The sequence below is a fragment of the Cetorhinus maximus genome, chromosome 7 (assembly GCF_964194155.1).
Source record: "Cetorhinus maximus chromosome 7, sCetMax3.hap1.1, whole genome shotgun sequence".
NCBI lineage: Eukaryota > Metazoa > Chordata > Chondrichthyes > Lamniformes > Cetorhinidae > Cetorhinus > Cetorhinus maximus.
The window spans coordinates 45463214-45481436 of NC_135885.1; the positions used below are offsets into that span (position 1 = coordinate 45463214).

General features: G+C 43.4%; 1 protein-coding gene across 2 annotated transcripts in view; it reads left to right on the plus strand.

The window, feature by feature from the left end:
- The window catches only part of mipepa (mitochondrial intermediate peptidase a), a 172719-nt gene that overhangs the window by 96172 nt on the left and 58324 nt on the right, over positions 1-18223 (plus strand). For both annotated transcript variants that reach the window (XM_078545421.1, XM_078545422.1), the window contains exons 15-16: positions 897-971; positions 13585-13704. In XM_078545421.1, the coding sequence (XP_078401547.1) occupies positions 897-971; positions 13585-13704 (195 nt within the window). The remainder of the gene's footprint in view (positions 1-896; positions 972-13584; positions 13705-18223) is intronic.

Genomic DNA, 18223 nt, shown 5'->3' on the forward strand with positions numbered 1-18223 from the left:
CCATTGGTGGTGATGAAAAACAGGGTTACTCAAGGCCAGAATTTGTGGAGTGCAGATATCTAGGAAGGTTGTGGAGCGGGGAAGGCAATGGAGGAATTTGAAAACAATGATGAGAATTTTAAAATCAAGGCGTGGCTGGATTGGGTGCCATTCATGAGGGTACGATGGGTAAGTGGGACTTGTTTTGATTTAGGGCACAGTTGAGCTCAAGTTTATGGAGGATGCAGAGTGAGAGGCTGGCCAAGAGAGCTTTGGAATAGTAAGGCTAGGGATAACAAAGGCGTGGATGTGGGTTTCAAAAGCAGATAGGCTGGGGCAGATAGGGACAATATTATTGAAGTGGAATTAGATGACTTTGGTGATGGAGAGGATATGGAGTCAGAAGCTGATCACTGGGTCAAATAGGGCATTAAGTTAGCAAGCAATTTGGTTCTGCCTTGGACAGGAAAGGACTTGTTGCTTGAGCTTATACTTCATTAACTCAGTGGCAACATTGTGTGCTCCTAATTGAACTGTACGTAACATGTCAGCTGTAATGTACAGTTCTTCTAAAGTCCCAAAAATATGTTTCAATCCCATTCTCTGAATTATATGCCCTCATTCAACAAATGTGATTTTCTTACATGAGATTGGAAATTAGTGCTGAATTATGGGCCACTGTGTACTTGTTGAATTTGTTCAGGTGTTGGATTAGCAATGGTACTATCCACACTTACATATTTCGGAGTCAACCAGGAGAGGTTGCAACCTTCCAGGTTATATTGTGCAATGCAACCAAGAGACATGAGTATGAGTTAATAGCATAGAAGATATTAATGTTTTATTAAAAAAAGGATTAATTCTCCCAGGAAAATTAAGATGAATAAATATCGTGCATTTCTTGAATACCATTTCAGCCATTACCTCAGAATATGGTTTCCCGGCTCTGTGAATCTAAGAAGGTTTGTGCTGCTGCGGATCTGCAACTTCAGGTAGGTAAACATACAATTGCATTATCTCTGATTAAAGCCTTCATATTAATCCTAGCCTGAGTTATATGATTGAATGCCGGTATTTGATTAATCATATATCAACCAGCACTAGTTTCACTGGCAGAATTAAAATTTCTAATTGAGTTAAAAGACTTCTGCATAAACGTGATGAACCTTGGGTTCATAAATTACAGCCCTGTGTATAAGGACTGCAGAGCTAGGTCTTTCTATGGACTTAATTTTTTCTTCCCATGCTTAATGGCGCATGAGGCAGACAAAGCACATGGTTGCATCTGTTTCCGCAGTTAGTTTTTTCACAGGTCAGTAGCCTGTTGCCAGAGGCTATAGCTTGAGGGGCATCACTCTGCATCAAGCATGGCTTATTATGAGGCTAACCTGCTTTTGCTGCCTGTCATAGACATTATTGGAAGGATTTAAGTTTGACCACATAATGGCCATGGAAGGTGCATTCATAAAGTCCTGGAGTGGGGCTTGAACCTGGCACTTAAGGCTCAGAGGCAAGGCAACTACCCATTGTGCCACAACAAGAGCTAATACTGGTCGATCTTGATATATTTAGAACACTCCTTTTTTGTTCAAAATTATTCAGGCTGTGGCTATATTTTGAGAAACCAGAAATATTATTTATTGCCTCATTATGCCTGTTAACACAATGTTAATAAACCCAGCCACTGGAGGGACGAAATTATGTAAGTCTGATATTATTGGAGAGAGGGGTAAACTTTTATTTCTTTCACCTCAGCTTAGGTAAATATGTTAAAATGTGTTGGGGGCAATATGCTGATGCTCTGGTATGTTGTTATGCCAGCGAATAATGGCATCCGGTTTTGCACTTCTGCTTTCAGGAAAGAAATTGAGTGGCAATCATGCACTTCCTCACAGGGAGGGAGGGAGGGAAAACTGAAAGTAGCCACCCTGGATCTGCACTTCACACTTTAGATTAAAGGGCACTTTTGGAAAATGTTTGAGAGCAGATCATCTAGAAAACAGAGTCTTTCGGCAGAATTTTACATCTCGCAGGTGGGCACATGCCCAACCCGATCGGGCATATAATCGCGCGAGATGATGTCAGACAAGCATCCTGACATCATCCCGCATGCGTGCAATCTTCAGCTCGGTGGGTGCACATGGGTGTCAGAGCCGCGCCCGCCATCAATTAAAAGGCCCCGTAAGGCCATTAAAAACCCAATTGATCCAGGTTTTACATTGCCCACGCAATTTTGTGCTTGTTGCTTGGGCAAGTGGGCAGTCCACATTTTGCAAAAACTTATCCAAGGGCAGAATAAAAAGGGTCAGCAGCATTGCCATTATGAGTAGTGAGGGGTTTAGGAGATAGTTTGCTGCTGGTTTCTTATTCGAACTTGACAGCTTCATCTCAGCATTTCCAGGCTTCATTTCAGGACTCATTGGTATCTCCAAGGCCCCCGGAGGATTTTGACCGTGGACACCCTTCCAGGAATCAGACAGCCTTCTGTAACCCTGGTAATGGGGATTGTGCTCTCACTGGAGGCACCTCCTCTGAGGAGGAAGATAGGGGCAGAAGGGAGAGGAGGCCAGGTGTCCCAATGCAGCTTCCATGGCAGTGACCTGTGGGAGGAGAGGTGCAGGCACAAGGAGCTCAGGGCCAGTAGGTAGTCCAAGGCAGAAGGGGCTGCAGAAGACACCACTATCCTGATGCGAGGGTTTACAGGCAGTGATGCAGCTACCTCAATATGTCCAAAGTGCAATGCCGAAGGAGGCTCCCGCTTTCCAGGGTGACTGTGACCTATATTTGTCATATGATTGGGTCTGAGATCACGTCCAACTGTGTGGGTGGAAACCCCATGCCATTGGCTCTGAAGGTCACTGTGGCCCTCAACTTCTATGCCTCTGGCTGATTCAAGGAGTCAGTGGGGGATCTGTGTGGAGTATCCCAATCAGCTGTCCACAGTTGCGTCAAGCTGGTAACTGAAACTCTGTTCAGTTGGGTAATGACATTTATTCATTTCCGTACGGACAAGGCCAGCCAGGCTGAGTGAGCCAGAGGTTGCAGCGATTGCTGGGTTCCCCGCTTCCAGGGTGCCATCGACTGCACACATGTGGCCATCAAGGCGCCAATGGGTTAGCCAGGTGCCTTCGTCAACAGGAAGGGATTCCACTCGATGAACGTCCAGATAGTGTGTGACCACAAGACACAGACTCTGCAAGTTTGTGCAAGGCGCCTTGGCAGCTCCCATGACACTTAGATCCTCAGACACTCCCAGGTGCCAAGGCTATTCAGTGCTCCAGCTGGACTGGATCGATGGCTGCTGGGTGACGACGACTACCTGTTGAAAAAGTGGCTTATGACACCTCTCCACCACCCAAGAACAGAGGCAGAGCAGCATTATAATAGGAGCCATGCCTCCACAAGGGCAGTGATAGAGAGGATCATAGGTCTTCTGAGGATGCGCTTCCGATGCCTTGACCATTCAGGGGAGGCACTACAATGCCCCCCAGAGTGGATGTCACTGATAGTGGCTGTATCCTGTGTCCTCCACAATCTGGCATGCAAGGGGGGGACCCACTGGAGGAAGAGAACCTTGAGGCAGCTCCAAAGGCGACAGAAGATTAATCTAGTTGTGAGTCAGAAGAGGAGCGTGGTGAGGAAAATGCTGATGGTGTGAAGGCAAACCACTATCCTTCAGGGAGGCAGGGACACCTTGATCCAACACTCCTTCAGCTAGGCTGCCAAAGATCTGCTTCCACCTCATGCCGGGGATGCTGCCTCCTTCCAGGATGTCTGAAATGCTCTTTTCATTTGAACCCAAAGTCTACTCAGTGCCTGTGCAATAAGGTTTAGAGCTTCTCATGTCCAACATTACATACTGGCGTACCCTGTACCAAAAAAAGGGTGAAGCATACTCAGGCCATTATGACAAAAGCAAAATTTATGTAATTTTCACACGCAAAACAAATTAACATGACCATCTCCGGTGTTCTTTTCTACACCAGTAAACATATAAACAAAACATTACAGAACAGAAGATCACCCATGAACAGTCCCTCTTGTGCTCATGGTGCCTTAAACCTACGTTTTTGAATGCTGTGTCTTGATGCACCCCTCACTGGCAGCAGCATTGGAGACAGTTGCTGACTCTGGTGTCTAGTTGGCCTTGATGACCTTGGTGGTCGTCCTCTGGCCAGTGGAGCCTGTGCTGGCACCACCTGGCAGAGAGCAGCCAGTGCCACAGCTGGCATCATCCCATCATTGCTGCCTCATTAGATGCCATGGTCACTGGCAGAGGGGTGGAGGAGCTCCTGCCGTCACCCAGAGCGCCCTGAGGGGAGCCCGCAGAAACGACAAGCAGCTCGTGCACCAACGTGAGGTCGCTCTGGACCTCCCTGCTCACCATTGATGGACAGGCACCTAGCTGGGATACTGGGTGTCTCATCCATGTCCCGCACTGGCACTGACCAACTGAGGTCATTGCTATGTATGAGGGCTTGCAGGCCCGAGCACAACCCCAGGAACCCCTGATTCTGTCCCTGGAGCGGCCTCCCCATGAGAGTTGCCACTCTCACAGTGGAGGAGACAGTGTGCTCGGACATGAGGGTCAATGCAATGCTCATGTTCCACATGGACTTTTCCACAACGGAGACCATGGCATGCATAACCTCATAGATCTCCGCCATATCCTCATGCACATCCCGCTGAACTTGCAGCATCTGCTGCCTAATGGGCGACCCCAGAGGCTCATCATCTGCCTTTGACTCAGCATCGCCCTGGCCTCCAGCAGTCCTCCGACTGCCGGCGCCCTCGACACTCTCTGCCTCTGCCTGCACTTCAAACGAGCATGAAGCGCCCTCACCTCTATGCACCGACATTCTGGCCGAAGATCTAATGCCCAGGTGCTGTTATCTGTCCTTGATTTAAGTCATCACAATGTCACTGTGCATGCCAGACACCCTGGTGAGACAATGGAGATCTGCATCATGGCACCATTGTCTTTCAATGATCAATGGGGACTCTAGTTTTGAGGCTCCCATCAATTAAGAAACTACACAAGAATGTTTGCACAATCCGAAACTCTCAGTTCTGTGCACTGCACTCTTACCTTCGTCTGACACCCCAGCCTCTCTACAACCGGCTGAACGAGGTGTGTGGCAGCTCTCCTGCTCCAAGGCGATTTGCTCAAATCTCATCAATATTAGGAGGTTTAGGGGGGCCTCTGCCTGTATGTGACCTCTCAATGTGGTTATGACTCATCTTCACCTGAAAGGACAGAGGAGCATTGGATTTGTCCACGCTCTACCTGCAGTGCTGTCGCGGCCTGGCCAACTCCACTTGAGGGACACCTTGCAGGGCACATCTGAGTTGTGGCCCTCGAGCTGAAGGCACTCAGTCCAAGCAGCCAGGGCTCACCCCCTTGGCCAACTCTGGTGTCATTGACAGTTGGTACTAACACCCCTGAGCTCCATGGGGTGATGGCCAGCCCTTAACACTTGCCACACTGATCCATGCCAATGGTACTCACCTTTCCCGAGCACAACAGGTCGTTGAACCTTTTGTGACATTGCACCCACGCCGCACAACGTCGTGGCTGCTGACCTCCGCTGCCACCTCCTCCCAAGCTTTTTTTGTCAGGTGCGGTGGCCTCCTCTTACCATCTCTTGGAATGAGGGCGTCCCTCCTGGCAGCCGCCACCTCCAAGAGCACCACGAGGCACTTGTCCAAAAAATGGGGTCCAAGTGCCTACCTGACCTGTCCTCCCACCTGACGTCTCCAGTCGCTGTTGAAGCCATAGCTTCAGCCTCCAAAGCGCAGGATATATGATTCTTCCCTGGCAGCCTTCAAGGAGCCGTTTTTAAACTGCCCGCCGGGTCGCCATTGGATCCGGTGCCTGACAGTCCCCCTCCCCCTCCCCCTCCCCCTCCCCCTCCCCCTCCCAGCCCTTCCTGACCATTGGGAAACTCTTTCGAGTTACCAACAGTCACAGATTGCAACTTCTTTCGAGTACAATCACAGTTCTTGGTTTTCCAGGAGTGGGACATGAACCCACAACCCTCTGATTCAAAGGCGAGGGTGCTATGAACTGAGCCACAGCTGACACCTCCTGACCATTGGGAAGATGCATTTCATGCTGGATTGCCTTAATTGGCCATCCAGTGTGAAATCACGGTTATGGGCCGATTGCGGTCGGGGGCCTGTTTCCCGACTGGTACTGGACCCACCAATCATGCACACCCGCCAAGGGTACAATTCAGGCCTTTGAATATTTTTAAGGCAGAGGTAGATAGATTCTTGATAAGCAAGGGGTAAAGGGGTAGGCAGGAATGTGGAATTGAGGTTGCAATCAGATCAGCCTGATCTTATTGAAAGGTGGAGCAGGCTCAAGGGGCTGAGTGGCCTCCTCCTGTTGCTAATTCGTATGTTTGTATAGCTCCCCCCTGGTTCAAGAATATGCCTATCTCAGCCTTGAAAATATTCAATAATCTAACTTTCACCACTCTCTGGATAGAGAATTCCAAATATTAATGACACTCGGAGAGAAGAAATTCTTCCTCATCTCCATTCTAAAGGGGCTGACCTCTTATTTTACAACTTTGCCCCCTAATTCTAGATTCCCCCAGGTGAGGAAACATTCTCTCAGCATTTACCTTGTCAAGCCACCTCAGAATCTTAATTATTTCAACATTCTTCTAAATTCCAATGAGGATAGGCCCAAGCTTCTCAGTCTTTTTCTGGGATGAAGGGGCTGTCTTATGGGAATCATAGTGAGCCTTCTCTGAACTCTCTCCAATGCAAGTATATCACTCCTTAACTTAGGAGACCAAAGCCCTACGCAGCACTCTGAGTTTGGTCTGACCAATACCTTGTACAGTTGAAGGAAGACTTTGCAATCTTGGAACTCCCTTCCGAACAGCACCATGGGTGTTCCTACAACAAATGGCAGTTCAAGAAGGCAGCTCACCACCACCTTCTCAAGGGCATTTAGAGATGGGCAATAAATGCTGACCTCGCCAGCGACATCCACATTCCATGAACGACTAAAATAAATCTCCTTTGCAATAGACCTCCTTGCAATAAAGGTCAATATTCCATTTGGCTTCCTAAATAATTACTTGCTTACTTACATGTTAACTAATTGTGTTTTACGTACAAGGACACCCAGATTCCTCTGTACTACAGAATTCATTAGTCCCTCTCCATTAAATTAATATTTTTCTTTTCTAGTTTTTCTTACAAAGTGGATAACCTCACTTTTTTCCCATGTTCCATCAGTCAAATTTTTGCCCACTCACTTAACCAATCTATATCCCTTTGCAAACTCAAAGCGGGATCTGGAACCCGATGTCTAAATAAATTTCAGGTTCCAACCCCACCCATCAACTGTGCTACTCATGCAATGCTATTTTGAAATATAATGATAGACTGTCCACCAATATCCATTACAAGCCTACCGACTCCCACAGCTACCTCGACTGCAGCTCCTCACACCCACTTCCTGTAAGGACTCCGTCCCATTCTCTCAGTTCCTTCGCCTCCGTCGCATCTGTTCTGATGATGCCACTTACAAAAACAGTTCCTCTGACATGTCGTCCTTCTTCCTTAGCCGAGGTTTTCCACCCACGGTGGTTGACAGGGCCCGTAACCGTGTCCGGCCCATCTCCCGCGCATCCGCCCTCACACCTTCTTCTCCCTTCCAGAAACATGATAGGGTCCCCCTTGTCCTCACTTATCACCCCACCAGCCTCCACATTCAAAGGATCATCCTCCGCCATTTCCGCCAACTCCAGCATGATGCCACCACCAAACACATCTTCCCTTCACCCCCCCCCCCCCGGCGGCATTCCGCAGGGATCGTTCCCTCCGAGACACCCTGGTCCACTCCTCCATCACCCCCTACACCTCAACCCCCTCCCACAGCACCTTCCCATGCAATCGCAGAAGGTGCCACACCTGCCCCTTTACTTCCCCTCTCCTCACCATCCAAGGGCCCAAACACTCCTTTCAAGTGAAGCAGCATTTCACTTGCACTTCCCTTAACTTAGTCTACTGCATTCGTTGCTCCCAATGCAGTTTCCTCTACATTGGAGAGACCAAACGCAGACTGGTTGACTGCTTTGCAGAACACCTTCGGTCTGTCCGCAAGCATTACCCAGACCTCCCTGTCGCTTGCCATTTCAACACTCCACCCTGCTGTCATGCCCACATGTCCGTCCTTGGCTTGCTGCATTGTTCCAGTGAAGCTCAACGCAAACTGGAGGAACAGCACCTCATCTTCCGACTAGGCACTTTACAGCCTTCCGGACTGAATATTGAGTTCAACAATTTTAGATCATGAACTCTCTCCTCCATTCTCACCCCCTTTCCGATTTTCCCCCTCCTTTTTGTTTTTTCCAATAACTTATATAGATTTTTCTTTTCCCACCTACTTCCATTATTTTTAAGTGTATTTCCATCCATTGTTTTATCTCTACCTTTTAGCCTTTTTCGATTCCTTCACCCCACCCCACCCCCACTAGGGCTATCTGTACCTTGCTCGTCCTGCTTTCTACCCTTAATTAGCACATTCCTTTAGATAATATCACCACCTTCAACACCTCTTTGACCTTTTGTCTGTGACATCTTTTCGTTATCTCCACCTATCACTGGGCCTCTATCCAACTCTTCTTGTCCCCCCCCCACCTTAAACCAACTTATATTTCACCCCTCTTCTATTTTTACTTAGTTCTGTTGAAGGGTCATTTGGACTCGAAACGTTAACTGTGCTCCTCTCCACAGATGCTGCCAGACCTGCTGAGTTTTTCCGGGTGTTTTTGTTTTTGTTTTGGATTTCCAGCATCTGCAGTTTTTTGCTTTTATCCTTATTTCCTTCTCCCCTAACTCCAATCTCCCCACCACTGTTCTCACTTTGAAAATATGAGTTCGTCCCGAAGTGTTGAGATCCAGAGACACTCGGCAGTTGAAAATCCAGTCCTTTGCCTTCTGCTCACAATTTGCTTTTGTACCTATCTGTGTATCATCAGAAAATCTGGTACAATATACTTGGCCCCCTCATCCAAGTCATGAATACTGATGTAAATGGCTGAGATCACAGCACTGATCCCTATGACACCCCACTAGTTACAGTTCGCCAAACTGAAAATGACCCATTTATCCCAACTGTTTCCTGTGAGTTAGCTAATCCTCTATCCATGCTGATATATCACCCTCAGCGCCATAAGCTTTTATCTTGCTTTTATATTTTTTTTATGTGGCACCTTATCTAAATGCCTTTTGGAAATCCAAATACACTACATTTTCTGGCCCCCCTTTGTGCACCCTCCTTGTTACATCCTTCGCTGTTGCTGTATCAAAATCCTGGAACTCCCTAACAGCACTGGGTGTTCCTACAACAAATGGACTGCAGTGGTTCAAAAAGGCAGCACACCACTACCTCTTCAAAGGCAATTAGGGATGGGCAATAAATGCTGGTCTAGCCATTGACGCCCATGTCCCATGAACAAATACAAAAAAACTCTTCAAAGAACTCAAATAAATTTGTCAAACACAATTCCCCTTTCATCAAACCACGTTGATTCTGCTTCATTGTAATATGGGCCAGAATTTTCGGGACGGGCCCGACACACCGATGCATAAAATGACACATGGTGATGTCGGGCGTGGGTCCCCGACATGATTGTGCGTCATTTAAATCTTTCATTTGGTGGGCGCGCGCCAGAGGCAGCTGCGCATCCGCCGAACAGCTAAAGGCCTGTTTAGTCCATTAAAACACCAATTAAAGTATTATCAACGCTGCCCATCCAATCTTAAGGTTGGCAGGCAGGCGAAGAGCCCAAGCGGCCTTCGTGCTTTTCAGGAAACCTCATCCACAGGCAGGATGAGGTTTCCTGAAGGTTTTATTAAATAAATTTTTAAAATTTGCACGATCCATAAACATGTCCCAGCTCATGTGACACTCACATGAGAGGACATGTGCAAATAATTTTTACGTTCCTTTATTCAAAAATTTCAATATGTACTTAATCTCCCTGAAGCAGCTCCGTGCCTCAGGGAGATTTCTGTGCTCTTTCGCGCACATGCGCGAAAGAGTGCAGGCTCCGACTCTCCCTCTTTCCCCTACCCGCACAGGTAGCGCTGAGCGCTACCAGCTGTGCGTCACACTGGACAGGCCTTAATTGGCCCGCCCACGTAAAATGGCAGTGCAGAGCCGATCGCAGGCGGCGATCAACCCTGCTCCCGACCGGCTCACCTGATGTGGGGAAAATTCTCCCTGTGATTTCCTAAATGTCCTACTACTACTTCCTTAGTAATGGATTCTAGCATTTTCCCAATGATAGATGTTCGGCTAACTGGCCGATTATTTCCGGCTTTCTGTTGCCTTCCTTTGTTGAATCGGCACATTACGTTTGCAGTTTCCCAATCCGCTGAGATCTTAACAGAATCAAAGGCATTTTGAAACATTACAACTAATACTTTCACTAATCTCTGCAGCCATTTCTTAAGGCTGGAGGATGTAGTACTAGTACTAGTCCAGTACTAGTACTTCCTCTAGTAATAACTGTTTTAAGTTCCTTTCTCCCTCTTTTCCACTGATTTTCTAACATTATTACATTGCTTTGTGTCTTCTACAGTAAAATTGATATGAAATATTTATTCAAAGTCTCTGCCAATCTTTTATTTTCCATTATTAATTCCCCAGTCTTATCCTCTAAGAGACTAATGTTTGCTTCAGCTACTCTCTTCCTTTATATATATATATATATATATATATATATATATGAAGAAGCTCTTACTGTCTGTTTTTATATTTCTTTCTAGTTTACTCTCATGATCTAGTTTCTCTTTTTAGTCATCCTTTGCTGGTTTCGAAAATTTTCACAATCTCCTGACCTACCACTAACCTTCGCAACACTGTATGTATTTTGTTTCAATTTTATACTATCCTTGATGTCCTTACTTAGCCAGAGATGTTTCATCTTTCTTGTAGAGTTTTTCTTCATCATTGGGATGTATATTTGAGAGTTACGAAATATCTTCTGTCACTGCTTATCCACCAATTATCTTTTAATCTATTTTCCCTGTCCCCTTTAGCCAACTCTTTTTATTTCATATATTTTGTAAAACACAGAAGACGCTGGAAATTCTCAGGTCAGACAGCATCTGTGGAGAGAAAAACAGATTTAATGTTTCAAGTCTGGACCTTTTGTCAGCACAATGTATTTTCATACCTTTACATTTTCCTTCATTTAAGTTTAAGACCCTAGTTTCAGACCCAAGTTGCTCACCCTGAAACTAAATGTGAAATTCTACCATGTATTGATCACCCCTATCCTAGAACATTCTTTACTATGAGGTTAGTAATTAATTTTCTCATTACCAGGTCTAAAATAGCCTGTTCCCCGGTTGGTTCCAGAATGCATTGTTCTAAGAAACTGCCCCAAATACACTCTGTGACCTCATCCTCAAGGCTACCTTTGCCACTGTGATTTATCCAATCTATGTGAAGGTTAAAGTTGTCCAAGGTTATTGCAGTGCCTTTCTTACAAGTCGCCATTATTTCTTGATTTATACTCTGCCATAAAGTGAGGCTACTGTCAGGGGGGCAATAGACGACGCCCATCAGTGATTTCTTTCCCTTGCTATTTCTTATCTCCACCCCAAACCAATTCTACATCTTGATCTTCCAAGCTAAGATCATTTCTTACTACTCTGCTGATCTAATCCTTTATTTATGGAGCTACTCCACCTCCTTTCTTGTTCTTCCTATCTTTCCAAAATGTCAAGTACTGCTGAATATTCAGTTCCTAGCCTTGGTCACCTTGCAACCACACCTCTGTAACAGCTATCATATTATACCCATTTATTTCTAATTGTTTCGTCAATTTATCTGTCTTGTTACAAATGCTGTTTGTATTCAGATAACGAGTCTTTAATTTTGTCTTTTCACTATTTTCCCTACTCTGCTCTTATTTCTGGGAGCACTGTTATGTTTGTAAGCTCTGTGCCTTCCCATCACATTCTGGCTATCATTACCCATATAGCTACCCTGCACTATTGCCTTGTTAAAAAAAAAAATGGGACTTGAGATGAGCATGTGACCATTCTTAATCACATTTGTGCTGTTCTCATACAACATGCTGGGCTAGATTTTGCCCTCTGTGGCGTCATGCATTACACTTACACTTTTTGCACTGGAACTTACTGTAAATTAGGGAGGGAAAAGGTGCAGCACCCTTGGCGGAGCACCTGGGACCTGCGTGAACAGGGTGTATCTCCTTATCTATTCAGATTCAAAAAATGTTAATGAGCACAATACATTGTGCCAGTTTGATCTGGCAATTGTCAGAGTATCAAATTTAATGTCAAATCTGGTACAGAACGCAAAATAAAGAGAGGGAGAGATCGACTGGCTAAGAAAATAATAAGAGAAAGGAAAAAGTTAATAAAAAGCCCAATAATTAAAAGCTGAAGGAATGAGACTTCACAGTAATAAAAATCATTTTTAGTGCCAGAGAAGTTGTTTGAGAGCCACTACGGGCTTGCAGACACATTAAATGGGTGTATATGCTGAAATGGACAAGCCCTGACCTTTTCTGGCAAGTTTAGCTCATATGTATGAGGCGGATGTAGCAATTGCATACTGTTCAACGTATTTGAACAGGGCACCAGATGGCAGAATGCCATTTTTGATTAACTTTTGGCAAAACATTGTATCTTGCACAATTTCTGGTATTGCATTTAGTTGTGCATGTACTCTTGCCTGAAGTTGCTGTCCATGATGTTAGAATCAGCAACACTTTGCATGCATAATTCAATGCAGCAAAGGGTGAGGTGATGCATTTTAATAGGAACAATGAGGAGGGACAATACAAACTAAATGTTAAATTTTAAAGAGAGTGCAAGAAGAGGGAGACCTGGGGATGTTTGTGCACAAATCTTTGAAGGGGGCAGGATAGGTTGACACACAAAACATAAGGAATCCTGGGCTTTATAAACAGAGTCATAGGGCAGAATTTTCCCGTCGGCGATTTGGGGGCGTGGCCCGCTAAATGGATGATGCAGAAGCTAGGATAGTTCTCCTTAGAGCAGAGAAGGCTAAGAGGAGATTTGATTGAGGTTTTTAAAATCATGAGGAGTTGAGATAGAGTAAATAAAAAGGCCGATACCTGGAAAGCACAGATTTAAGGTGATTGACAAAAGAAGCTGAGGTGCTGCAGGAAATTTTTTTTTGTTTATGCAATGAATGGTTAAGATTTGAATGCACTGCCTGATGGGGTGGAAATGGATTCAATAGTGGCCTTCAGAAGGGAATTGTCTGAATACTTGAAAAAAGCAAATGTTAGAGGAATATGGTGAACGAGCAGAGAACTGGACTAACTAGATTGAAAAAGCTGATGCAGACTTAATGGGCTTAAGGGCCTCCTATGCTGCACTGTTTATCATTCTCATTGCATTGTATTCCAATATTATAGGAATACTGTTATCAAGAGTATTGTCTTGTAAACCAGATGTTCTGATCACATATAAAATTCAATATCATTTCTTGTATAATCCAATTATACAGTGTATTTAATTAGCCTTTAATAAGCTACAGTAACACCAATAGAGTTTCTTTTAAATTAGATCTTCTATTCAGTCCTGGATCAAATCTACCATGGAAAGTACCCTTTACCAAAATCAACAACCGAGATACTGAAAGAAACCCAGGAAAAATTTTATGGACTGCCCTATGTATCAAACACGGTAGGACTTTATTCATATTGAATTCCGAATATGTGCCAAGTTTGCATTAAGCTTGTATTGTGATTTTGTATGAATTGCATATAAAAATTAAAAGCTGGTATTCTTTTACCTCAGCCCATATCTACTGTAATCACTTAGTCTGAAATTTGAGCTCCGATGCAGCAAAATGTTTTGCTGTCAAAATATGAAGATTGCATTTTTACTCCATGCTCTGTTGTCTTTGTGCAGGGAGGCCCCAAAGCATTTCCACAGAGGAAACTTATTTCTCAATGAAATAACAGAGCATTTGTGATCTTGGGCATGCTTATTTGCAACATTAAGACATAGTTATGTGGATGAATTGGAGCTAAGAGATCATTTTTGACTAGAAAAAGTTTTTTGATAACTTCGGGATACACTGGGGGAATTTTGGGACCAAAAAAGATGGTTTTAAGTCAGGTGGTAAGTAAAAACGTAAAAAAAAATCTCAAACCCAAAACGAACCCGCCGTGTAACCGACTGCTTTTGGTTTTAATGGAGACAGGATTTTAATCAGGCTGTGTGCCTTGGATTTCTTTCTCTGATCCAGCTTTGACGCTGGCTGACCAGGATTCCTGGGCCTTGCAACAGACCCCACCTCTGCCCTGCCTTCGCAAGCCCATTCTCCCACAATCACCATCCCTTGTACACAAGATCACTGTGCCTACATGTGATCGCGGACTCTCACTTCTGCATTTGTGATTTCTAACCCCCGCACCCGCCCAGGTGTGTGCAATAGCCACTTTCTCCTGCCCCTGACGTGAGTGCAAAGCCCCTTGCCTGAAGTGCATGTCATTATCGTCAACACCTATGACACATGCAGGGCTCTTTAGGTTACTTGTCGATGTCATATTCAAAATAAATGTCAAAGTAAGTATATAAGTTAAAATCTCCCCAAATATAGCAGCTTAGTGTGTCCATATCTCAAACAATTTTTTCCACATGATTAGTTCAGCACAGTGAAAGGTTTGGAAACTCACGTGTTCTGTGACTTCGATCTACTTAATCCATGCAGATGAAGTAAGCCATTGGATGCACGGTTCCTATTTTCTCTGTTCATTTTATGCTCATTATAGCAAATTCAATCTGCTTTTCTTGGAAACTTTGTAATAAATTCACAACAGGAAATCAGATGAAACAACATAAAGGTGCAAAGCACAGGTCAAGCTGGGCCATTCTCTTCCTTTAGCTAAATTTCAGTAACACCCACAATATCTATTAGTTATCTATTTACCATCGCTTCTTTCTTAATCTATTTTCTTTTTGTGATTGCAGCAGTCTTGTAGCTATATCTTGGATTATTTTTTGTTCTTACTGCATTCATATGACTTCCTCCAGTAATTGGTATACACTGTTATACCTCTATTTAAAAAATGTTGCCCTTAATTTCAGCCTTTTAAAAATTGAATTATGCTAGGAAGTGATATCATGATATATCATGGTATGTCTGTTCATTCTACAGAAAGCAATAAATACTTGAATCCTAATGAAAAGTTTTACAAAATGGCACGTTGTGGTAGTAAATTTAAAATATGTTTTAAATATTCTGAAATGAATAATATTGAAACATACAATGGTTATTATTCTGTGATATCTTCAATTCTGAAAATTAAATGATTGAATATTTTTTCTCATTTTTAGGTTTGGTTTTCCTTCTCTCCTCTGCTGTAATTTCAGTGCATTAGGATTAGTTGACAGACTTTGCTTCTGGGTGGGATTTATGACACGTAATTTTTGCTGAAATTTAATTAGACCAGTTCTCTGTACTCAAACAGCTGTCAACTTTGTGATGTCAAGGAATGTGAATATCTAAGCACCTTTTACTGCATTGATTTGTAACTGATGTATTGTACAGCTGTTATACTGAATCTAGTCTACTGCATATCTGTGCATTGTTTTCCCTCCAATGTTTACTTTGGCACTACTTATTTATTTAGTAATTTTATGAAGAAAGTGCAGAAGGTTCACAACCATATAGAACTAGTTTGATAGCTAGTACAGCACAGAAGCAAGGATAAAATAAAGAGGCATCTGTTGCCAACCATATATAGAAAGCATATAGTGTAGACAGGTATTCAGGTAAAAGATAACAGATGGGTGTGGAGTGATGTGCACTCAGTGTCTCACTTAGCTGTATTGCTTGGTCAGCTTCACAATGGCATAACTATTGAAGATATTTCATGGTGTCATTGGTCCATTATATTTTTGTACCAGCAGGTGCTTGAGGATTTTTACCAACTATTTAAAATTCATATACCCAAACAAATTTTGATTGCATCAGACTGAAAACTGAGGGATCACAATTTTAACTTCCATCATTGCAAATTGTGAAATTAAATTAAATTTTTTTAAAAATCTTGGTATGTGGGCTACATCGGTATGGCATGAGGGCATTAAGAGTCACCTGAATAATGTGGGGACTGGAGTCATTCATAGGCTAGGTCAGGTAGAGATGGCATGTTCTTTTCCCTGATGGACGTTTCATTATTTTAATGCTAATTTCGTGTTCATTTTTTTTTTGGAGCTCTCCTTGACACATGAATAACATAACATATCTTTTACTGGAATAGCTGCATATTTCCTGTCTCCAGTTCTTAGCTAAGTAAGACCACCTGCCGTTTTATGATTCCTGCTCTTTTGCTCTGACTTTACCCAGTAAATAAAAGTTAGCTTGTGAATTGTAATTATCTTAAGTCTGTGTGGTTGTCAGCCTCTACATGTTTACCAGGGTTTTTCCCACTGAACTTGCATTTAAAATTCAATTTCTAAAACTAAAAAGCTGTACCTCTGAAACATATGAACTATGATATTAGGCATACGTAACAAAGCTGGTTGGGCCTTTTCGTGTTGGAACTGATCTTACTTTTAGATGTGTGGTGCAACCTAAGTCTATGTCGTCCAGGTCCTGTTACAGGTTGGTAAGGACTGCTTCACTGTTTGAAGAGATGTGAATGAAACAGATCAGCAAAATATTGTCAATGATCAATCCCGTTTCTGAACTTAAAAGGAAGAAATGTTATTGGTGAAGCAGCTGAAATTGGTTGGGCCAAGTATGCAGCGTGAGGGATTCCTACAGCTTTGCCTTGTGGTTGTGATACTTGGCCTCCAACAAGCACAGCATCTTCCCTTGTGTCAAGTATGGCTCAGTCATTGGAAGGTTTTCTCATTGACTCCAATTAACGCTAAGTTTTGCTAAGGCTTCTTGGTGTCATGCACAACCAAATACAGCCTTCAGCACTACATTCAAGAGTCTGATGGGGCACGTTACCTTTATTGTGTCCAGTGCCCTCAGCTGCTGCTTATTGTCACTTGGAATGAAATAAATTGATTGGACACTAGCATTTTTGAGGGAAGGTTTAGTGGGGATGTCCACTTGATACTTTTGCTTGAGGACATTTGCAAACGCTTTAGCCTTCTCCCTTGCATTCACATGCTGGGGTTTGCCTTAGCTGAGAATAGAGATGTTTAAGAACCCCCCTCCTCTTTCCATTATTTGCCTGAATGTCCTCCAGGGGCTACTAAAGTGACATATACCAAGTGTGACTGGTCTTCATTGCATCTATAATCATTTAAATATGTAATCTGCAGATTATCAAGTACAGATCACTGAATATTTAGATGGCTGAGACTCTTTTTAACTCCCCTACTTTGGTGATGAAAGAATTTTGATTTTATTTATCCCTAAATTTTGATCAGTGCACAGTGAATATCATAGCACAATATTTAGTAGTAAATGTAAGCATTGCCAACTAATTTACTACAAAATTTCCTTAATTGATTTCTAAATCAATAACCCTGAATCCTACTAGCTGACAAGAATTTGTCTAATCCATTTTTGAGCCTTGTCAGAGATTTCTGTTCCATCTTTTCCAGCTAATAATCTGTTCCACATGTTCATCACTCTTTTCTTGTCTACCTTGATCTAAACCTGCCATAATCTAGTACACTTCTAATAAACCTCCTCTCGGTCTCCTTAGCCCCAAGGGGAACAACCTTAGCTTCTCTAACCTAACCTTTTCGCAAAAATCCCTTTTCTCTGGAGCCATTCTCGTAAATTTCCTCTACATCCTATCTAGGACATTCACATCATTCCCATAGTGTTGTTACCAGGAATTATTGCAATACTCTAGTTGTGGCCCAATGAGAGCTTTATAAATGTTCAGCATAACTTCCCTGCTTTTGTACACAGTACCTCTATTTATGAATCCCAAGATCCCAAATGCTTTGCTAATTACTCTCTCAATATTTCCTGCCACTTTCAAAGATCAATCGACATTAACCTTTAGGTCCCTGAAAACTCTTCAGAACCGGACTATCAAGTCTATATTGCCTCTCCTTATCCCTTCTGCCAAAATGCAACACCCTGTATTTCTTTGTATTAGGTTCCATCTGCCACTTGTCTTCCCATTCTGCTAGCCTCTCAACATCCTGTTGAGGTCAAAGATAAAAGCAAAATACTGCAGATACTGGAAACCTGAAACAAAAACAGAAAATGCTGGAA